Raw genomic sequence first — 24,776 nt, forward strand, 5'->3', positions numbered from 1 at the left:
GGATAATATTCTGGGAGCAACAGTGCTGCATACAGTACTTCAAACCTTATTTTCTGTTCAAAATTTTAGTGAATTTATTGAGATATTGGTTAAATTTTCATCTATGTGCTGTTAGGTGCCCTGAAGATCATAAATGTTACTACAGATTGGGCCGAACATAAAACAGAATTTGACAGATTTACCTGTAACTGCTATTCCAAGAACTAAGATGTCCAGCTAAACTCTTGCTGTCTCTCCCCTTTTTTTAAACATAGAATGCTCTTTGCTCTGTTATTTAAGTACTTAGTAGCCTGGGTGAAAAATGCACTACAGTGCTCCCAAAGCAGTCTCCCTACAAGTCAAGAGAATAAATGTTTGATGATATTTATAATATTGTCATATTTCTAATATTGCCATTAAGGTCTGTGACCATGATATTTCCAACCTCTGTGTAAGTTGCACTGTGTAATATTAAAAAAACAAACAAACCTGACACTCGATGGCAACTGGCAACTCTAGATTTCTCTTATTGTAGCTTTCTCTATTGTATACTTCAGTGAGAGATTCTGAACCTAGTTAGTTAGCTAATCTATATTGGCTTAATTAAATAAGCTAAACTTTTTCATTTTTCCTAGCAATGTCCAACACAGTTAACAGCTTGGGACTTTGCTTGTCAAATCACTCTGATATTAAAAGGCAGAGAGGTAGTACTGAAAAATAATTCACTTTGCAATGCATTATTAAAGTTACTAACCACTTGATCCAGTCAGCCATGTCTTTATCTTCATCCACATTTTCCTGCAAAAGCAGTTTTCCTTATGAAACTGGGCTCTTTATCAACTTTTTGCACTGCTTACACTTGACACGTTTTCCTTTTTTTACCCAGGAAATGAATTCCCTCAAAATATTCCCAGGTAGGACCTCTCTTATGCCCAGAAGCTGTGACAGTTTTTCTGTGCCAAAAGTATGGGGGAATATAGGAAGATCTGTGTGTGCTGAATAATGTCTTCCCTTTTTCTTTTTACTCCACTCCATCGTTCCTTCCTATGCTGCCTCCATCTTTTTCTATACATTGTGCCTCTGTCTCTAAGACAATGTCTTAACTAACTCCTCTGCTGTATTAGGCCCAGGTCCACCACAACATGAGTACAGAACAAATTCCTATCCAGTTTGTGTCTTTCTTTGCACTTGTTGAGATACAGAAATTGAAAGCCCAGAACTGTCAAGCAGGAGCTAGTAGTTAGGCTGGACAGACAGTCATTTATTCATTATTTTGAGACTGTAAATGTGTGTGTAGCATGTTTGTGATGAGATTTAATTGTAACTTATTTTTAAATGAGGAATACAGTATTTTATTTATTAAAAATAAAAATCTGATTTAAATAAAATTCTGAGCAATGTTAGCCATGACCTTGCTCTTGTAAACACGTGCATTACTTTGACCAATGTCACTGCTTCCTACTTTGAAAAGTGACAGGCACAAATGAACCAGACTTCCCATGTGGGATGCTAATAAAAACACTTTATTATACTGTAATATGAATATATTAATAAAAAAAATTGGCTGTAACTCCAAAAATTATAAGTCCTCTTTCCTCCACCCAACATGTTCTGATGACAAACAGAACTCTGCTGTTCAGGAAAAGGAATTGAAATAGTTGAGAGAATGCTTCCTTTTTAAGGTGTAAGGTGGTGAATGAGGTGCTTGTGACTGAGTCACAAGTCCTTGAAATAGTTGTGTGTGCTTGTTGCCATTAGATTACTTTGAGGGGCAGTAGTTGTAAGCTTTTTCCTCTTCACCTGGCTTGCTGAGGAGTCTAGGGACAGGATTTGTAGAGCCTGCATATCCGCAGATGTCAACGAGGATGTTTATGTCTCGTTTTGCAGATATGTACGTGGATTCTGGTACAACTTTGTGTGTGTGCAGGTCTCTAAGGATTTGTGATTCTGGAAAAATCCTGTGATATTTAAAGCCAGGTCGACGTTATTGATTTAGATAAATAGTTTGAACTCTGGAGTGTAAAGAGAATTATACTGACCTAACCTCCCGTCCCCAGTGCAGACGGTACTATGTTGACAGGAGAGTTTCTCCTGATACAGCTACCACCTCTTGAGGAGGTGGATTTACTACACTGATGGGAGAAGTGTAGGAGCATCTTCAATAAAGCGGTACATCTGCACTGAAGTAGCACTTTGTGCATGGGTAAGCCCTGAGAGTGTTGGTTTCTAAAACCTCACCCACAACAATGTTGCAGCTAAATAAATTTATAAAACATTAAAATCTTCATGATACTCTTGCTATTTGCTCTTTTTTGATTCTTCTCTTTGCTGCAAACTGTTTTCTGTCATGGAAGAGTACACCTATCCCTTGATTTACAGACTTTCGATTTATGAATTTTTGCTCCAACATATAATGAAAACTTATACTTATTTTTCACTTTATGAACATATTTTCACTATAGTGAAGAACCAACTTTCAGCCGAACGTCCACTTCATGAATAACACATGCAGAGGAGTACAGCAGTATGCGGGCTGACTCATTCCCTCAACCACCCAGCTCTCCCCAGTTAGTGTGCTTCATTGTGTTTGTGTCATCTTGACTGTGAGTGGTATTAATCTTCAGAAATCTTTGTGATCATTGTGGGTTCTAGATGTGACGAAGGGTCTTCAGGAGCTGTCACTAAGGCCAAGAAACCAAGGAAAGCAATATCCTTGGCTACCAAACATGAAGTTATTAAAAGAATTGAAGAGGGCAAGCAATTGAAAGATATGTTTGGCAATGAACTTGGCAGCATCAACAGTGTGTACGATCTTTGTGCAGAAAGAAAAGACAGAAGAAATGGCACAAACATACATTGATAGAGCTAAAAGTTGCATAGAACAACAAATGCCAGGGATGCAATAATGGGTAAACTTAGAAAGACTTTGGATCGGCAGCCATAATGAACACAATATGCCTTTGAGTTTCCTCATCATAAGGGAGCAAACCTGAGGACCTGTAGAAGCAAGCCAACGAAGAGATGTCTCCCTCCAAATTTCCACCGAGAAGTAATGTCAGTTGATCTTTCAAGGCCTTGAAACCTGTTGCTTTTGTTTCATGGTATCGTGTTCTAATCGAAAGGCATGGGCGAACAAAGCAGGTTTTTGCTGATTACATAATAAGCTACCATCCGTCATTCATCTCTAAATACTTTGCTGAAAATAATCTGCATAATAAATGTCTGCTGATTGTTGATAATGCTCCCGGTCGCCCTATCAATGTTGAAGACGATGGCAATCACATTCAGGAGGGTTTTTTTTGTTTTGTTTTTGTTTTTGTGGCCCCAAAATACCACTTCCGTCCTTCAGTCAATGGATCAAGGCATCACTGCTACATTTAAAGGTTACTATCTGCAACTTTTGATGTGGTATTTCGTATCTTCGTTAGATGGAGAAGGCAAACCAACAATTAAACATTTGTGGAAGAACTACAACATCAAGATGTCTATACAAAATATTGCAACTGCATGGAATAAAACTACTCAATGTATCCTGAATGGTGTTTGGAAAAAGCTACTGCCGAAACATGTTCATGATGTCTGTGGTTTTGAGGGTGAAGTGAAAGACATTCAGATTCTGTTGTTCAACTGGCAACTCAAGCAGGATGCAATGAAGTAGGCATAGATGATGTTCAAGACAAGTTATTATCACGCGGTGAAGAATTGACTAATGAAGAATTAATTCATCAAGGTGCAGAAAGGTTATAAGAAAAGCAGGAGGAAGAATTCGATAAACCACGAAAGATGCTGGACACTAAAACACTCCCAAAATTCTTCAGTGCATTTGAGACAGCTACAAAAATTCTTGACAATGACCCAAACTTAGAACAGAGTTCAGCATGCAAGCAACAAACTCATGAAGCTGTTCCATGCTAGCAGGAGGTATACAACAGGAAAAAGGGCTTCTGTACAAACTTCAATTCTGTAATTTTTTTCAGCCTCATCACCGTCAGCTGATCTTCAACCTCAAAAGCTGAAGATAAAATCCCAATTAAGGAGGTTGAAGTCACTATCGAGCTGTTTTCTGTTGATGACACAGATGGTCCCATAGAACTTGCATCAAGAACACCTTCTTCACCACTAAGAACTGACAAGTGGTAATAAATGCCAAAAAACCCCCAATAAAGTAGAACTGTTCTTATTTTTGTGATTATACCACATTGTAACATATTTGGGAAAAATATTGGGCGACTTCTCAGAGAGTCGGGAACCAGTCAGAATTTTTTACATTGAAATTAATAGGAATTTCATTTTTTGATTTATGAATTTTCACCTTACAAACAGTTTTTATGGAACGAATCAAGTTCATAAATCGAGGGATAGGTGTATGTCAAAATCGGAAGATATACTTCAAAAAGAGTTAACATAGGCATTTCAGACCTTTCGTAACAATTTTTTAAAAAAGGTATGGGGCTTTAGAATAAAAAGCTCAATAACTGCAGGCTTAAAATAGGAAAAAGGCTAGTGTTATAACATAAATGAAAATAAGAGTTAATGATCAGAAGAGAAATACAAGAGAGGTAAAAGTACAAAAAGAAATAGACCGTGGCTTATTGACCATACAAGAAGAAAATTAATAAAAGCCAGCCACATACTTGTGCAGTTTCCCTGCCCTCTTTGTTCATTCTTATGTTTTCTGATCCTGTGATTTGGGAACCTAAGTTGGTAGACTCCTGCATCTGTGCAGAACCCCATTTAAGGCAATAGAGTTTCACACAGGAATGAGGATCACTGGCAGTATTGGGACCTTCATTTATAATAAACTTTTTGGCTCGGGGATCTATTATGTCTGGGGGGGGAAAAAAAAAAGTATTCTGTAGAATTCCTATGCTGTTTCTGAGCACTGTAATAATAGAGTAGAAGCATGATTATCCAGCATCTCTGGGGAATGGGGTGGCTGGATAATCAAATTTTCATATTAGTCAAGTGGGCCATTGGTCCCACTTGGCAGCCCCTGGTGGTGGGGGGCAGCCCCACTTCTGAGGGCTGCCAGAAGCAGGCCCCAGCCTCAATAGTGCAGCTAGTCCCAGCTGGGGAATGGTGGTGCTGGTTTTGGGGGTGGGGGTTGATGGAGATGCCCCATGGCAGCTGACTTCTCAGTAGATGTCCCTGGTTGGAAAGCCAGCCCTGGTGCAGTTGCCCCAAGTGCTGGTTAACAGAATGTGCTGTTTATCTGAGTGCCGGATAACATGACTTGTACTGTATTACTTTTATTGCCCTATTATTACTTGTCTCAGAGAGATAGAAGACTTGACCTACAACCTTGTGCCTCATAAAATGAACAAGATCTGTGTTGATGCACTAATAATGCATGAATTTCTTGTAGTGAAAGTGTAATGAAGGAGGCCTGAACTGACTTATGTGAGAATAATTCTTTAGCAGGGGTGAGTAAAATGTGGCCCATGGGTTGGACATGGCTTGCCACGGTTAGCTCCTGGCAGGCCTCCAGATGCTTAGGTTACTTGAGTGTCCACAGGTAAGGCCGTTCACAGCTCCCGTTGGCTGTGGTTCACTGTTCCCCACTAACAGGAAGTGGTGTGGGCTGGGCCACAGCTTCCTGCATTTACTGTTTATTGCCCAACCCTGTTCTGAAGCATCCAAATGCTGCACTTTTGCAGCAAGTGGGATTAGTTTAATGTAATTCACTGTTATGCCTCTTGGTTTATTGTATGTGGTTTACTAGCTGTGTGGTTTTCGCTTTTCTTTAATTCCTGATTGCTTGTCCACAGTAAGTCTGTCTGTCTGCTTTCCCCCCCACCTTCTGCCTCCTAGCCCCATTTAAAAATTTTGCATCTTTTCCTGTTTTACAGACAATGTGTGTTTTCTTATCTCTGGAGTACCTCCAGCAAAAGTGTATGTGTAATTGGTGCTATTTAAGATGTGCTTGTCTTGGGCTGTAACATGAAAGCTGTCCATGACATTATAATTTTTGTAAAGTTTTTTCTGTACCATCACATGGAATGTACTGCTGTGTATTGTCATAGCACTAACTGTAAACTTTCAAGTTTTTTTTTTTTTTTTTGAGGATATTGAAGGAGAGGGAGGATGCTGGGTTCTTACAGGTGTACCAAAGCTAAAGCATTTTATGTATATTTTTTTCCCTCTAACTTTTGAACCAAGGTCCAATGTTAAAGTGTATCAGATTAGATTAATACTAATATGTAGTTTTGCTATAGTGCATTTCATCTGTAGGTCTTAAAATGCTTTGAAAGGGAAAGTATTTGTAACAGCATTTGTCTCTGTGTATGTGTTTTAGGGTGTACTTTCGTTATTTCTAGTATGTGATTTTTGGCAACTGTCATGGTTCTCCTATAACTGTTCTACTTCTTGAGATTTAGAAAGTGGTCTGCTGCCCATTGAATGAAAACTTCCTTGTGAATACACTCCTCCCTGGTTAAATAAGTACTTTACTTATGAGTACTCGCTAAAACAAGGGACGCATATACCTACCTTTCTTCACTAGACAAGTGAACTCCCTCCCTCCCGCCCAATACGAGCCTTACCACTCTCCCTGCGGCTCTAACCCACTGCAGGTTGAACCTCCTGCCAGCCCCACACACTCAACCCACTGCAGCCTGACCCCCTCCCCGCCCCGCTGGCCTGCAGACCCAACTTGGTGCAGCCTTAATGCCCCCGTCCATCCCACAGACCCAACCCGACACCAGGTTTTAACCCTCCCTCCCGCTCATGGGCCCAAACTGCCCCCAGCCTTTAACCCTCTCCAACTCCCCCTACCCCAACCCAAGGTTCACTTATCTTTCAAAAGCAGTGCTACCTGCTGCCGTTCCTTCGCCGAATTAGGATCACTTGGAACCAATCAGAGACTTTACATGTATTTTCATGGTAATTTCGTATCCCTCTTATGAGTTTTTTGCCTGCAAGCATAAAGTTGGGAACCAGTTGCGCTCATATAGCGGTGGATGAGTGTATCTAATATTGGGTCAGTTCTCTTATGCATAGCATTCTAGGAAGGGATACTGGGGAACTCTCACATCAAAGAGAAAGATAAAGGTTGATTTGATCACACACTGTAAGTACCTACATGAGGAGAAAATATATGATGATGACATCAGTCTACCAGCTAAGGGTACATAACATGATGCAGTGACTGGAAGTCGAAGCTAGACAAACTCAGACTGGAAATAAAGTCTGCATAATTTAACAGTGAAAATAATCAATCAGTGGAACAATTTGCCCAGAGCTGTGGTGGATTCTCTGTTATTGGCAATATTAAAATCAAGATTGTGTTGTCCTGAAAGATGTGCTGTAGTTAAATAATCTGTGTCATGTATAAGGTCAGACTAAATGATCACAATGGTTCCTCCTGGACTGGGAGTCTATGAATATTCCATGCAGAGTTGAATATGTGTACATCTTGGGTCTGGCACATATCTCTTGGTAGAATGTCCATATTGTGTGGAGAGTAGAACGTGGTGGACAAATGTAAATTGGGTTGCAATTTCTTTTGATTTCTGAACTATTTCTGAATGTTACCATTAAATAGACCAGAGTGAATAATTCATAGTGAGTAACTTACTTAAATTGTATTCCTGCTCTTGAATTTTCCACAAGCAGTTTATTTTTCTTAATATGACTTGCTATTTGAAATTACTTAGCAAATACACTCTGCACAAGTTCGGTGTTACATTACTTTATTCCCAGTAAATTTGTTGTTTGGCATTTTGAGAAATTACTTAAATCTCTCTGGGCATGTCGTGTAAATTGTTTGGATGAACACTGGTAGTAGGCATCCTTCAGTCTGCATACACTGAATCACGCCTTTTATCGTTTCAATTGAGGACTTCATTTACAGCGTCTACTGTGACTATGAAGACCCACACGAGAGTGACAGTCCTTGCTGCATCGCCTGCAGATGTGGTGGGTGTTTGGCAAGTCCTTAGAGTGCATTCTGTGCGTTCGCTTCTCCTCTGCTAGCTGTCTGATCCTCATCTCACCCTTCTGAAGGCCCTTGTGTAACCCCTGCCTCCATCTGCTGCGGTTGCCTGCTAGTTCTTCCCAATTGTCGAGCTCGATGTCTTCCTCTCTGAGGTCTCTCTTGCAGACATCTTTGTAGCGCAACTGGGGGCGTCCGGGAGGTCTTTTGCCAGAGGCTAGCTCACCATACAGGATGTCTTTTGGAATCCTTCCATCATTCATCCTGTGGACGTGGCCAAGCCCAGCGGAGTCGACGCTGCCTGAGGAGGGTGTGCATGGTTGGGATTCCAGCTTGCTCGAGGACGGCGGTGTTGGTCACTCTGTCCTTCCATGATATTCCAAGGATGCGCCTGAGGCAGCGCAAGTGGAAGACGTTCAGCCTCTTTTCCTATTGGGCATACAGGGTCCAAGTCTCGCTGCCATAAAGGAGGGTGCTGAGGATGCAGGCTCTGTAGACTTGCATTTTGGTGTGAGTGTACAGCTTGTTGTTATTCCACACTCTCTTGCTGAGTCTGGACAGAGTTGTGGCCGCTTTTCCGATCCTCCTATTTAGCACAGTGTCCAACGACAGGGTGTCAGTGATGGTGGACCCGAGGTAAACGAACTCGTGGACGACCTCTAATGTATAGTTGTCAATGCTGATTGATGGGGATTCGGCAACATCCTGACCGAGTATGTTTGTCTTCTTTAGGCTGATGGTTAGCCCAAAGTCCTTGCACGCTTTGGAGAACTGATCCAGCCGCTTTTGAAGCTGGTCTTCTGTGTGAGACGCTGCAGCAGCATCGTCTGCGAACAGCATGTCTCTGATGAGGACTTCCCACACCTTAGACTTCGCTTTCAGCCTTGCAAGATTAAACAGTTTCCCATCAGATCTTGTGTGCAGCAAGATGCCCTCTGTTGAAGATCCAAAGGCATGCTTCAGGAGGAGTGTGAAGAAGATCCCGAACAATGTCGGGGCAAGCACACATCCTTGTTTGACGCTGCTTCTCATTCTGAAAGCATCCGATAATGCGCCGTCATATTGGATGGTTCCTCTCATGTCTTCATGGAACGACTGGATCATCTTGAGCATGTTTCTGCTGCAAGTCACTTTTGAGCTCAGAATTCCTTTTCTGCACATTTCTGTTGTTTCAGTAACAATTGCTATCTGTGATTATTTCTGCCAGAATTGTGATGTAAAGTGCTAAGGACAAGGACTGGGAATCAGGGGTATCTATGTTTTGTTACTGCTTCTTCCGTGCTCTTCCTGTCTTGATCTTGGGCAAAAGATTAGCCCTTTTTTCTTGCCTGTAAAGTGATGAACAGCTGTGTTCATTAATGCTTTCAGGGTATGCAGAGCTGTAATCAATGCAGTAGCTTCTGAGGTGCCGAGATAGTGATGTTAAATTTATTACATATTTTGAGTTAATATTCACAGGGCTCATTGATATTATTCATTCAGTTCTAACGAAAACATTGTACTGGTCCTTTTGGACATACCACTCACACTTCTAGGTAATTTCAACCCAGGTTTCATAAGATAAAAAGTTGCAAATGCTAGTTGCAGAGGGTCAGAGTCTACTGACTTCTGTCACCCTGTTAAAACGAGGGAGTTGCACACATTTGAGAATAGTTTCTGGTTCAGAATGTGATGTTTGTTCTCAAGAAGATTGATGTTTGAAAGTGTGCGTGTTTCTGTGTTTTTGGTTATCTTGAATAGGAGTTAAAATTGAGATTCAGTTGAAATTTTCCTGAGTGGTGTATGTCAGTCACTGACTTTTTTTAGGTGATTATGCACTTGAATACTTTGGGTGGAGGGGTTGGTTTAGAATGCTGGTTGTTTGTATTTCATTTGTTTTGTGATATATTCATTAAGAACAGCACTACAGTCTTCTGCTTTTGTTTGGATAGCCTAGGATATTTGCTATAATAATCCTTTCTAATCTCACTTATCAGGTGCTTGAATATGAATCATTTATACTCTTAAAACTGAATTTTTTTCTTACCCAAGTTATTTTGTTCCTCTGCAGAAGAAAATTTTGATTCTCTTGCTAAAAATACCAAAACAACCATCTTTCACTCCTCCAATACATTTAAAGAATGACGTGTGTGTTGGGGGACGGGGGGGTTATGCCACCCTTTACCAAAATTTTACTGTCCCTTTAATCCATAAATTATTTAAATCATTTGGATAATAAATGGGGCTGTTGGATGACTGAATCAACTGTAGTCAGTGTGAGGCATGACTGAGAAGTTTCATATTTTTACAGGAGTCAGGTGGTGGGGAGGAGAGGGGTTTTTCTGTAATATGGAACCATAAGTGCAATAGATGTAAAAAGTGGGCCTATCAAAATTCAGAGTTTCTCATATCTATTAAAAGCAATCAGACAGTGCAGTCTTGGTACACAAAGTCTGTTGAATGTTGCATAATCCTTACTTGTCTTTTTCCCCTTTTATCCCTTTTCTTGCAGGTCTCCCTTGCAATTATGGAGATTTAAAAGAATTAGACCGTGTGGAGGGGGAACCCCCCTCCCCACTCCTTCAGTTCTCGGAATTTTCTATGGACAATAAGAACTTTTGGTTGTATAAAATGAAGAAATAAGACTTTACCATATAAATTTATATTTATAAATATTTATATTTTGATTAACTGCCAAACTTAACTGCATAAAGATTCTCCTGGCTGCTATATTAAACTGAATTTAAGTACTAGGAGTCGTGAATTTTCTATGGCATTGTATTGTGTCATAAAAAAGGAGTGCCTTATCATTCATACTGGCTGCTCCTCTTAATGAGGGAGTGATTTCAGAAAGGTGAGAATGAATTCTATCCTGCCTGACTGCACGCTGAAATGTCATTCTCAGCAGCATGCTTTGGATATTATTTCTGTCATTACCAAAGGAAGCGAAGGCCAGATCAAGGCCTTTCTCTCTTCTTACTGCTACAATGCAGCAACCCTAAAGGATACCTTTGGGAGGAATGCCCTCCATCTTGCTTCATCCTGTGGTAAGAAAGGCATCCTAGACTGGCTGGCGGAGACTAAAGGAGTGGATTTATTGGCAAAAGACAAGGAGTCTGGATGGACAGCTTTGCACAGGGGCATCTTTTATGGACACATCGATTGTGTTTGGTCATTGCTGAAGGTCAGTATCTGACTTTATGTATTGCACACTAATTTTTTATCGTGTTTAGGAGGTGTCATGCGTGAACTTGTATCAAAAGGCATGACATTTAAACCGATTGAAATAAACTGGTACAAAACATGTGGACATGACTTAATTCAATTTAAACCTGAATTATACTGATTTTAATTTAACTTGATTCCTTGTTTCTCATAACAAATGAGCAATTTGAAGTTAAACCTATGTAACTTGGAATGTAGACAGGATTTCAAGTGTTGATCTTGTAAGTGACTTCACATTAACTGGCCCGTGAGCCTGTGAGGGATCCTGTTTTAGTCAATGGGCTGCATGAGTTTCCATTTATTTAACAAAACAGTCTGGTCTTAGATTTGGTACCAATTTTTAGCTTTCTATAAAAATGTTTATCAACTGTGCTGACCAAAATGTTTCCATGACAATAAGAAAAGTTAAATGGAGACAGCACTTAACAAATCAGATGTCTGCAGCTCATTTTTTGGGTGACTCTTTAGCAATACATTTTAGTTGAACCTCTTTAGTCTGGCACACTCAGGACCTGACTAGTGCCAAACCACAAGAGGTCATTTATTGTTTAGCAGCGCACTACCAACACTTGCACTGCTTGTTGAGCTCTTAGAAAGCATTTAAGGGTAAATTAGAGCTAAATAATGGTACAGAATACTGAAAGCTGGGACTGGTGGCTATAAAGAACGGTCACATAGCTTCTCATAACCGTTGTTCTTTGAGGTGTGTTGTTCACATCTATTCCAATTAGATGTGTGCTTGGCAGCTGGAAGATTTTCCCATAAGTGTCTGTAGGCTCTGCTTGGGTGCCTCCTGGAGTGGCGCCTTCATAGAACCAAATATATTGCCCTGCCGACCCCTCATACTCCTCAGGTCTTTCTTGCTGACTACTCCAATGGGGGGAGGGGGCGTGGGTGTGCAGGAGAGTGGGTACTAGAATAGACATGGACAAACATCTCAAAGAACAGGAATTATGAGAAGGTACGTAAACATTTTTTCTTCAAGTGAACGTTTATTTATATTCCAATTAAGCAATACAGAAGCCTAAGTTAAGTAGCTGAGTCGGAGCTCACAGCTGATTGTAACACTGCCTTCCCAAATGCAGCATCGTCTCTGGCTTGCTTCATGATGGCATAATGCACCATGAAAGTATGAGTGGACAGCCAAGTAGCAGCTCTACAAATTTTGTGAGGAGGGATCTGAGTGAAAAATGCTATAGAGGATGCTTGAGCTCTAGTAGGGTGCCCTGTAACAGGTGGAGCCCTGCCCATTTATAGCACTCTCTCTAATACAGGAAGTTATCTATGAGGAAATTTGTTCGTTTAACAGTGGTTGGCCTTTCATTCTGTCAGCAACAGCTACAAATAGCTGGGTAGATTTACAAAACAGTCTGGTCCTGTCTATGTAAAATGCTAATACTCGGCATACATCTAATGTGTGTTGCTTCTGCTGCCTGCATGTGTACTGAGGCTTGGGGTAGAACACTGGTAGAAAAATGTCCTGATTAAGATGAAACTGGGATACCGCCTTTGGAAGGAAGGCTGGTTGTGAGCTAAGTGGTACCTTATCCTAAAAGAAAACAGTGTATGGCAGTTCTGAAGTGAGGTCTCTTAAGCACCGAGGTTGATAGTGCACGGGCGCTGCGTCCTGAAGGAGCGCTTGGCACTGGGTGCACGTGGGGCTGGATCTGGTTGAGGGCACAGCTCCTCTTTTATTAGGAGTACTTTAAGCCGCTGTTCTCTTTTTCCTTTAGAAGTCCAGATCCTAACACTCTGCAGATGTGGTAAAGGTCATTTGGTGACTTTCTTTTTGGGCAGTGCAGACGAGGCATTTGGGTCACTTTTTGGCATGCACCATGTGCAGTCCTGGCACGTTTTAAACCCTGGAGACCATGGCATGCCACTGTTTCGAGGGTAGCAGAAAACAAATCCTCAGGGTGGGGGCAACCCCCAGCAGAGCTATCAAACTAATAACTATATACAGACTAACTAGTTAACAGCTGACAGTAGAAACTATTTAGAACAATGAGGAAAGGTACACTTGCAGAGCAAGAGCTACAGAAGTTGCAGGCTATTGTCACCAGGGTAAGAAGGACAGGGGAGGGGTCAGTGGGGAGATATATATTAGGCACCATGAAGGCACCACTCCAGGGGGCCCCAGGCCAACCCTACAAGCACTGCTGTGGGTAAATCTTCTCTCCCCCATGCATGCACCTAATTGCAGTACACATGAACAAGCATTCAAAGAAGAAACAAACTTTATGGGACCGTGGGAAACTTGCCCACACCCAGAAGTGGACAGATGGATAACTGAAATCATGCTGGCCCATGGAATTTGTCAGACCGGGAAGTGCTGGATTAGGGAGATTCAACTTGTACTTGATTAGAAGCTGATTGTAATGTTGGCCTTTAGCTCTGTTCCACATACCACTGACCAGATAGAGGCCAGGGAATTCTGCCCTTCTTTTTTAAAGGTATTGCACTGGCTTATCATTGCTAGTATTAGTTTGCCTACTGAAAGCAAACAACAGAAATGACTGTGGCTCCAGCAGTTTTAGTTTTAAAAATTCTTGTTTCATGTGCCATTTGGCTTTCATCCCAAGCATTCTTTTTTGAAACTTTTCCAAGTAATCTGTTTCTCAACACTTTTTTTTTCTTTAATGACCTTTTGTTATCTTTTTAGAGTATCTGTGATATATTACTGGACAACTTTAAAACTTTTTTTTGGTAGTGGTTGTGTCCCAAATGTATTCACTCCAACCCTCTGGCTTGCTTTTTTTGTGATGACTTGCTTCTCTTTGCCACTAGTGTAGATATTATTCAGACTGGCGCAGTCAGTTGACTGACATGCTGACACATAGGTTAACTGGATGGGGCTGGCTGACTAGCCAGGGGAGAGAGGAACACGGACCGAATCCGGTTGCCCGCTGTCCAACTGGAGACTGGGGGGTGTGGAATGGGGCCTGATGTCTGCTCTAGATTGAATAACTGGCACATTTTGTTATCTGGCAGCCCATGGTTCCCTGGGGGATGCTGTATAATAAGCCTTGTATTGTTTGTAGCAATAAGTGCACTAAAAATATTTAGACTTCCTCCCTTAACATCTTGTTTGGAACTGCTCCCAGGGCTAAAATGAAAAATTCTGGGAGGAATTAACGTTGAATAAGTCCCACAAACATTTCAAATAATTCATCCAAAGATGACATTTGTCAGTCTTCAAGACCCCAGAAGAAGTAAGAAGTACAGACTGATTCCTGAAAAATTCATTTAGGTCAGAGTCCAGATTGCAATGTGTTTGGATGTGTGCAGCAATCACAAACAAAAAAAAGTTACTCAGCCCCCATCCACATAGTGAAAATGACTTTGTCAGCTATCCTTTAACTAAGGAATAATAACCCATGGTGTGTGTTGTATCTTCAGCCATTGTTGTCTTTCCTTCTTGTTTTTCCCTAGACATCCTCCTGAAAATCTAAAGTGGGTCTTACCCATGAAAACTCATTACCTAATAAATAAATTTGTTAGTCTTTAGGGTGCTGTTCAGTGTTCAAAGAGAAAATATTCCAATTAACTGGTAAATATACAGTGTTTGTAAATTTATTACGGAGCAACTCCACTTTCATCACACCCTCTTGCTACCATTTGTAAAAGTGTCTAACTCTTTCATAGCACTTTTTCATGAATAGCACTTAAAGCACAATAGAGAGACCCATTTGCCTGTTTTAACTATGTTCTTTATATGCAGAATAGTAGTTATTGTTGAAGCTTATCTAGTTGAGCCTTTTTGTAGACTCATTTTTGGGATAGTAAGTCCATTTCACTTGTCCACGATCATTATTTGCTGAGCTTAAAGACATCTTTAGAATGTGCTACTCTTGGAGTTCAAAGGATTTATTGGCTTTTAAATGCAAAATTACACTGAGATCACCTAAGAATAGTTGACATATTCATTTATTTTCGAGCTGTGAAATGAGGAATAATAGTAATACTCATACCAGGTCTTTCTTTGCTTTTCTCTCTTTCAGCATGGGGCTAGTTTATACATGCAAGATAAAGAAGGCTTCTCTGCCTTGGACCTTGTGATGAAGGACAGACCAGTTTATGTAGTATTCAAGAAAACAGGTAGGCATCAAATTAACACAGGTTCCTACCTCTCTCTCAACATACAGAAAGTAATATATTTTTATAATTTTGACTGTTCTAATGGTGTAGTACTTACAGATGTGATACAAAAGATGTAGTGGCAATAAGGTCGATCAAAGCACAGAATCAAAACTTCATCTACGCATAAATGTTCTGTACCTTTTTTCAGAAGAGAGTGTAACGGCACTTGATGGTAGAAATTTAAGTGCTAAAATAGAGTGCTAAATAATTTTCAGGATCGGGTCTTGAGAACCTGCACTGAGTTCGGTGTTGGTGTGTCTTTACTCATTGTTGATAGCAGAGCATATGGTGGTGTAGAAGAGAATGAGGAATTCAAAGTATCTGTGGTGTTAAGCTATGGGGGATTCTATTGGATATCCTTATCTTGGTTCAGCTGTTGGTCTGGAGTAAATTGGTGGGATTCAGTGACTTAAAAAGGAAATAATTCTGTTGAGGTTGAGTTATATCCCTCATGGTTTTCTATAGAGTTAATAGATTAAATCAATTCCGGGTATTTCACAGCAGCCAGTTTAATAATTTTGTATTCTAATTTTTTCTCTTCAAAATACTTTATTGAAACTGTGTGTTAAATGATTTTTTTCAAAATAAACTAATTCTAGTCACTGGCAATTTACATTTATATCTAAGTAATGCGAGCTGCTAATCTGAGTACATTGGAACTTTCTTAAAAAAAAGCTTAAACTCTTCTTTGACTGTATTTCCCCTTGTTACTAGTATGTCTTTGAATTATTATAATTCAAAACCTAACCTGCTCTTTCCTTTTTTATTGTCCACTTGTGCTCTCTCCCATTTCAGTCAGGTTGAGCAATTAAAATAGTTTTGTCAGTTTCCTTTTCTAGTCAGTTATATATTTGTGCAATGAAATACTACAGGAATCAAAAATTTATCATGATTTTTGGTAGAAGAAATGTACATAACCTAAATTCTGGTTTGATGTTATCTATTAAACACAATTTCATCGTTTATATTTTGGTATTTAATTGACTGACTTATATTTGAAGTGATTACTTTACAATCATGCTTTGCCTGTATGAATAAAATATAAACGTAGTATTGCCTTTGAACTGATTTGACTTTGTCAGAAAGAAACAGGTTAAAATTTGCATTGTTAAGGTAATTATAGCTGATAGGGTACTCTATTTCTACAGCTCCATGCTATACAACTTGAGCCAAAAAGTGTCTTTTGAGTTGAAAGTTCTGGTTCTTGGTTGAGAATATAAATTAACTATATGGAAGACACAATTTACATACCTATTAAGGTAGTTTGTGCATTTTTGTATTAAAGTCTTGACATATCAATAGTTCCTATAGATTTGTGTGTGCCGTGAAGTTGAATACATTTTATAAGAAATATATATGTTAAAGGGACATAGTGTATGTGACATGCACTATGAAATTAAAATATTTCATCTTTAATCATTCTAAATCCTTGAAAGATTTTTTATTTTTAAAATATACCCCTTAAATAGAATTTCCATTTTTCTTGAAATTTCATTTTAAACTGGAGCAACATATATAGTCTTCTAGCTCACATTTACATCAGAGGTGAAGTTAAATTAATGCATAGATGTAGTAAATATTGCAGATGGAATTGTTCCTTTGAATTTTAGATCCTACAGATGTCTACACTTGGGGAAACAACATAAATTTTACTTTGGGTCATGGTGGTCAACAGAGCAAACATCATCCTGAACTGGTGGATCTATTTCCTAGAAATGGAGTCTATGTTAAACAGGTATTTGTGAAAATTTGTACCTGAAAAAACCCAAACATTAATAACTTGGTATACCAATATAAATAAGATTTTTTTTTTTTTCCCCATGGAGAAATAATCTACATATTTTTGCATGATCTTGGTGCCTGTACTCATGTAACAGTCCTATTTTAGTAATTGAGAATGTGTCTGGGTGTAAGTGCTCCTGGATTACTTTATCTTCAGTACACAGCTTGGAACTTCCAGCTATTTTTGGATGTATTGATACCATGATGATGATGCAGAATGCTGGACTGACTTCTGATTTGGAAGCCATAACAAATTCTTAGCTTTGTTGTAAAAGAGTTTCTATTTAAAACAGATGATGCTGTTTAATAATTTCATGTAGGAGCATGGCACTCTGTAGTTTCTAGTGCATTTAGGCAGTCAATTAAAGATAGTTAGTGTACTAATATGATGTACATTCTGTTGTCTTGTGTGGACAGACTGTATTTCCTCAGTAAAGGCAGTGTATTTACAAAGTAATTTACAGAAAGAATGCTAAAATACTACTCCTTGAACTATAACTATAACTATATTTTTTCAGGTGGTGCTTTGTAAATTTCATTCGGTGTTCCTTTCCCAGAAAGGACAGATTTACACTTGTGGACATGGTCAAGGAGGACGCTTGGGACATGGTGATGAACAAACATGCCTGGTATCTTTAAAAATACAGTGTTTAATCTAGCACAAAATCCTTGTTTCAGATATGCAGTCTCAAGTGCGCCATCAAAGTTTTAATATTTTTTTCAGTTTTGGGTTATTTTTAACTATGACATTCTTTGTTCAGAAATTATTTACAAAAGAAGAATTTATACTTAAAATGGATTTTTACTGAAGCTGATCATTACTTATTTTCATTTGAATAGTACATACAGGGGTTCCTTGTTATAAGTTGCCCCGCTGTAAGTTGTTTCATATATGTTGTTAATTAATTCAGGAAAGTAAATTCATTGTGCGTTGCACTGACCCACACTTATGTCATTTGGGGGGACAAAGGACCAAAAGCTGGGAATGTAGCGGAGTTGTGTGGTGGCTGAGGGCCTGGAAAATGGTGCAGGGGCCTGGAAGCAAGTCCTGAAGTCACATGGAATTGGCAGGAGGCCAGGGCAGAGCAACCAGTGGGGAGCTGCAGAAAGCCTGGAGGGGACTGGCAGGGAGCCGGGGGGAGGTTTCGGTGAGTTGGGCTGGCTGCTATGGACAGCCGTAGGCTGCCTGGATCTGTGGGCAGCGGCGGAAGCCACAGCGGATGGTGGCTGCTAGGACCCAGGAGCAACCAGAAGCTGAGACCTGGCTGCCAGGACCTGTGATCAGTCAGAAACCAGCTATGGCAGCTGAGGGAAGATGAGTTTCTGTGGTTTGGAAAATTCTCTTATCTGGCTTGGGTCAGGTCCCAAGGGTTCCAAATAAGAGAGGTACAACTGTATAGGTACTGTACGTTACATAGTGCATCCAGGCGGTGGGTGGGGACCTGGTGGAGGCAGCCACACTGCCCAACAAAGAGAGCTGGAGGGAGGGGCATGCCGGGTTGAAGGGAGGACTGTATCTCAAGCTGATTAAATTATTCATAATGGATATTAATTTCCCATTAAGTTTATTTCATTATAAATTCCATTATTTACAAACATAAATTAGACTTATAATGAGGACCTCCTGTGATTTGCATGGCAAATCAAAGAATAAAAGCTTTAGAATTCAATCTGAGTCTTCCTGAAGACTTTACGTCTATGTACTGTTCACAAATAATGTGTACTTATTTTACATGACAGTACTTGATTTTTATAACGTTCTGGAATAAAAAACTGAATGTAAAAGTTTGAGATAAGTGGCGTGTGTGTGTATTTTTGTATATATTACGGTGTGGTGTGCGATAAAGACATTAGACAGAATTTGGAATAACTAAATGAATTATAAATAGCAAAGGCTTCAGTGACTGATTTAGGTCTCCAACAAGGACCAATGCCATCATATGACCACTTTACCATCCTGTAAATGCTGCATATTTTAAAAAAGGTTTGAGGGTTGTTTTTTTTTTAATTTCTCCATTTATAACACTAAGCTGGGAAGGCCAGAACTGGCTGCAGGGCTCCCCAGCTCCCTTAGTGTGTGTGTGTTGTGGCTCTCCTCTCCTTTCACCCCCCATTTGAAAATGCACTGAAACAGCATTTCTAATCAGGGCTAGAAGCAAATTTGCTTTTTGAAAGCTGGGATTCTTCTCTCTTCTGTGGGAGAGATCAGATCTCAAGCCTATATATACTGCATCACTGAAGGAAAAATATGTACTTAAGAAAAGGCTTCCTTCTTTCTCCTATTGGGGTAACTTCAAAACCATACCCACCCACCCACCATTAATTGTGGCTATTGAAAAGTGTTCCAATATTTTGGAGTTTTAGATTTAGTTCTGAGCTGATTGCAGCTTGTCTGTTCTAAATGTATATAGTGAAGTATTTTGTCAGATTAATCTCTCCATATGATATGCACTGTGTAATATATCAGATAATAATTACATACTGCCATACATTTAAAATGAGTTTTGTTTTGCATTTCTGTTTTTGGCCTGGGTATTTTGGTGTGAGGTGATGATGGGATGCATGTATTTTTTTTTAATATTATATCTTGGTTTGGAAATAAGTGTTTTAATGTTTTTCAACATTTGGTCAATCTGTACTAGGTTCCAAGACTTGTGGAAGGTCTGATTGGCCATCACTGTTCTCAGGTAGCAGCAGCAAAGGATCACACTGTTGTTTTAACAGAAGAGGGATATGTTTACACCTTTGGCCTAAATACTTACCATCAGTTGGGTATCCTTCCTCCTCCTGCTAACTGTAGTGTTCCCAGACAGGTAATAATAACTGAGAGAATGTTATGATCATACTGATGTGTATATGTGAATTTTATAGGGATAATTCAATTAAACATGAGGTCAAAAAAAAGCATCTTTTCCAATTCATTAGCACATAATTTTCATGTTAAATATTTGTGTATTGTAATAAGATGTTTGCCTATCTCCTTTCTGCTTGGATTCTAAGCATACGTGGGTTGAACCTCACTCATCTGGCACCCTTGGCACCTGACTGGTGCCACTTTAGAGAATTTGCCGGATCGTGGGAGGTCAATGTTGTCTAGCACATTATCAACACTTCACTGCTTACTGGGTTCCAAGAAGACATTTAGGGGTAGATTACAGCTAAATAACAGCACAGAACATTTGAGAGCCAGGTCTGGTGGCTGAAAACAAACTTTATGGGACCACAGGAGACTTGGCCACACCCATTTTAAGTGGTTATCTGGCTGACCAAAATCATGCTGGATTATGAATGTTGGTGGATAAGAGAGTAGCAGATTAGAAAGGTTCAACCTGTTGATGTACTAAATTTTGTACTTGATGACTAGGCACAGTTGCAAGGAAAGTGCTGAAGTATATTACTCCTAAAGTACTCCTTTTAGTTAAATGTTTCTATTTTAAATGATTGAAAATAAAAAATATTTACTAAGTGGTACCCTTTTTCGTGGATTATTTTAGATTATTGGATTGGGCCTTTTTAGTATTAGGCTAGGCATGAACATTAACTCATTGTCTTTTACCTTTTGCCCCATTGCACCTGTTCCCTGTAAACTCTTCGAAATCTCAGAGATTGATAGTTCTTTGGAACGGATAGTAGAGGGGGAAGTTCAAAGAGAATTTAATATATGGAGATACACATCTCATAGAACTGGAAGGGACCTCAGGAGGTTATCGAGTCCAGTCCCCTGCTCTTTTGGCAGGACCAAGCACCATCCTTGATAGATTTAAAAAAAAATCTATTTGTCCCTGATCCATAAATGGCCTCATCAAGGATTGAGCTCACAATCCTGGGTTTAGCAGGCCAATGCTCAAACCACTGAGCTACCCTTCCCCCCCCTTATCTGCAATGATAATTCCTTATTGTAGACAAGAAGCAGACTTGGGGGTGGGAGGGAAGCGGGAGGGGAACAATAACTTGCCTAAGGTGATAGTAAATAAATTATGCATGCAAAAATTGCTTTACCCTAGTTCTGAAGGGAAGCATCATCTCGGTGAAATGCAAATAAGAGCACAACATTACACAGCAGCTGGAGAGGAAGTGAAGAGTAACAGGTCTGATTAAATTGGTTGAAGAATGTTGGGAGGCAGTTAAAGTTTCTCCAGGGAATGGGATTATGTTGCCAAAGCCCATAGTTGTAATGATCTTAATTTCACTTTCCATCTACTGGATGAAATCTCTAGTATCAAAATGTTCTCTTACAGCATGTTAGGACTCTCTAGTGCTTAACAGAGTGAAGCTTTCCTATAGCCGCTTTTTATAGAACTTGTATTTTTCCTCGGCTGTGGAACCCGAGTACTGAACATAACCTTGCTTAGTTCTGAGATCTGTTGGTAACCCAAAGTTACATGGTTCTGAGTCTAGCATAGTGAGGGGGCAAATAAGTTAACCCTTACTGGTTTTTCTTGTTCATTTTTGCCTTTGGTGGGACAGTATCCCACTTAAATAGCTTCTGAACTGAATCCTGCTTTTTTTAATACCACATCTTCAACAAATTGCCAAAGCAAATTGATTTATTCACATTGCATTTATTTGCTTGGGATTTGACACTGATATGAAAATTTTTTACTTTTATATGTAGGTTCAGGCAAAAAATCTGAAAGGTAGAATGGTGATCGGAGTGGCTGCAGGCAGATTCCATACAGTGCTATGGACTAGAGAAGCAGTATATACCATGGGACTGAATGGTGGCCAACTAGGTAAAAATACTTGTTATACAAATAAATTGTCCGTTAAAATGTTACGTAACTTAAAAGTTGTCAGCTATATGAGAAAAGAAGCTCAGTTTATGTTGGTTTTTACTTGTAAGCCTTTTGCTCCAGAGCATGCTCTTTACTTCTATCAATGATTATTTTAATGCTTGAGGATAAGAGTAGAACTAGTCAAATGTAGCGTTACTGTTTAGATTTATTCAGACAACTTTTTTTCCAATTAATCTTTTGTGTGGCCCATCACAGAAGACGTTCAAGCTATGGAATGTCATGGTTTAAATTCAGAGAGACTAGGTGGGTGAGATAATATTTTTATTGAACCGACTTACGTTGCTGAAAGACACAAGCTTCTGAGCTGCACACAGCTGCTCTTATCTCTTTCACCAAAAGGAGTTGGTCCAATAAAAAATAATATCTTACGCACCTTATCTTAATAATATCCAGAGACAAGCACAGCTACAGAAACACTGCAAGCAACATTGTTTAAATGTTGTGTTTTCCCAATGTCATAGCTTGTCTCATGTTTTCAGCACTGGGCACACTGGCACTTTATCTTCTATATCATAGAATCATAGAAGAGTAGGACTGGAAGGGACCTCGAGAGGCCATCGAGTCCAGCCCCCTGCCCTCATGGCAGGACCAAGCATTTTCTAGACCATCCCTGAAAGCCATCTATTTAACCTCTTCTTAAATAGCTCCAGTGATGGAGATTCTACCACCTCCCTTGGCAATTCGTTCCAGTGTTTGATCACCCTGACCATTAGGAACTTTTTCCTAATGTCCAATGGGAACCTCCCCTGCTGCAATTTCAGTCCATTGCCTCTTGTTCTATCCTCAGAGGCAAGGAAGAACAAGTTCCCTGCCTCTGCCTTATGACACCCTTTTAAATACCTGAAAGCTGCTATCATGTCCCTCCTCAATCTTCTCTTTTCCAAAGCCCAATTCTTTCAGCCTTTCTTCATAAGTCATGTTCTCTAGACCTTTGATCATTCTCGTTGCTCTCCTCTGGACCCTCTCCAGTTTCTCCACATCCTTCCTGAACTGCGGTGCCCAGAACTGCACACAATACTCCAGCTGAGGCCTAACCAGCGCAGAGTAGAGCGGGAGAATGACTTCTCGTGTCTTGTTCACAACACACCTGTTAATGCATCCTAGAATCATGTTTGCCTTTTTCGCAACAGCATCGCACTGTTGACTCATATTTAGCTTGTGGTCTACTATAACCCCCAGATCCCTTTCTGCTATACTCGTTCCTAGGCAGTCCTTTCCCATTCTGCATGTGTGACACTGATTATTTCTTCCTAAGTGGAGCACTTTGCATTTGTCCTTATTAAACTTCATCCTGTTTACCTCAGCCCATTTTTCCAGTTTATCCAGATCCTTTTGAATTATGACCCTATCCTCCAAAGAAGTTGCAACCCCTCCCAGCTTGGTATCATCTGCAAACTTAAGTGTACTTTCTATGTCAATATCTAAATCGTTAATGAAGATATTGAACAGAACCGGTCCTAAAACAGACCCCTGCGGAACCCCACTAGTTACACTTTTCCAGCCGGATTGAAAACCATTAATAACTACTCTCTGGGTACGGTTATCCAGCCAGTTGTTCATCCACCTTATAGTAGCCCCATCTAAGTTGTATTTGCATAGTTTATTGATAAGTATATTATGTGAGACCATGTCAAATGCTTTACTGAAGTCTAGGTATACCACATCCACCGCTTCTCCCTTATCCACAAGACTCGTTATTCTATCAAAGAAAGCTATTAGATTGGTTTGACATGATCTGGTTTTAACAAAGCCATGGTGGCTGTTCCCTAGCACCTTACCACCTTCCAAATGCTTGTAGATGATTTCTTTAATTACCTGCTCCATTATTTTTCCTGGCACAGAAGTTAAGCTGACTGGCCTGTAGTTTCCCGGGTTATTCTTGTTCCCCTTTTTATGAATGGGTACTATATTTGCCCTTTTCCAGTCTTCTGGAATCTCTCCCATCTCCCATGATTTACCAAAAACGATTGCTAAAGGCTCAGATACCTCTTCTATCAGTTCCTTGAGGATTCTAGGATGAAATCTATATCCGGCTTTCCCCTCTCTATAAATACACTCAAGGGAAGTACCTCCATTTTTATTTCTTACTAACTTTTATAAAGCAAAAAAGTAGTGGTTTTTGTTTGCCATTTTTGCTGATCCATTACTAGAATTGTCTTTTATTCTTGATTTCCAGAATAAAACTTCATCTGAGTTAAGATGAGAGCTAATTAAACATACCACACAACAATGAACTTCATTTGTAGTTAAACGACTCTGTGAAATGAAATATTTACACCATTTTAACATCTTAGACTGATAGTGGTGTTCAGACTGAGTTTCTCTTTCTCCACCTATACCTCTGTGCAGAATGAAAAACTTGTTTAGCTAATTCTGGTGTTGTGTGCACATGCGTTAATGTGCTGACAGCTGGAGGCTTAGGCAATGTTCTGGAAACTGCTTTATTTTTTTCCCTCCTATATAGGAGAGAGGCAACAGTGGTCAGCATTTGAGTATTACTGTTGGGGAATAAATACAACCTTTATTAATTAAATGATGGTCATTAATAGGAAAGATTTTAAAAATAACTTTCTTTAAAATTTAATTCATAGTCTTACCGTGCTATTTTGTAGTTTTCTTGTTACACTCTGATGCAATTTCTGCTGCTCCACTAAGTGGGATATGCAATAGAAATCTTGCTTCTGCTACGCCAATGTGGCTCAGTCCTCTCTCTCACTCCTCCTCCTACAACAGACCCTAATGGCATAAACCACATTTTCAGTACAACAGTAGTTTTTTTGTTTGTTGCAGTGCAACTTTGTGTAATTCTCCCTCAGGCTACCTCTGTGCTAGACCAAGAAAGTCGACTGCAGATGTGCAGTTCAAGCTGTGCCAATTGCTTAGAGCTAAAATCGATGTATATCTGCTCAGCTAACTTGTCCATCTATAAACAGGAAGGTTGA

The 24,776-nt window shown here is 39.7% G+C and overlaps 1 protein-coding gene across 1 annotated transcript in view; it reads left to right on the forward strand.

Moving 5' to 3' along the window:
* The window catches only part of IBTK (inhibitor of Bruton tyrosine kinase), a 111,306-nt gene that overhangs the window by 3,491 nt on the left and 83,039 nt on the right, over window positions 1-24,776 (forward strand). The window contains exons 2-7 of the mRNA XM_074990977.1: window positions 10,404-11,075; window positions 15,118-15,214; window positions 16,867-16,991; window positions 17,557-17,667; window positions 19,681-19,851; window positions 21,654-21,771. Coding sequence (XP_074847078.1) covers window positions 10,752-11,075; window positions 15,118-15,214; window positions 16,867-16,991; window positions 17,557-17,667; window positions 19,681-19,851; window positions 21,654-21,771 — 946 coding nt within the window. The 5' untranslated portion in view covers window positions 10,404-10,751. The remainder of the gene's footprint in view (window positions 1-10,403; window positions 11,076-15,117; window positions 15,215-16,866; window positions 16,992-17,556; window positions 17,668-19,680; window positions 19,852-21,653; window positions 21,772-24,776) is intronic.

This window comes from Carettochelys insculpta, chromosome 3 (assembly GCF_033958435.1).
Source record: "Carettochelys insculpta isolate YL-2023 chromosome 3, ASM3395843v1, whole genome shotgun sequence".
Taxonomy (NCBI): domain Eukaryota; kingdom Metazoa; phylum Chordata; order Testudines; family Carettochelyidae; genus Carettochelys; species Carettochelys insculpta.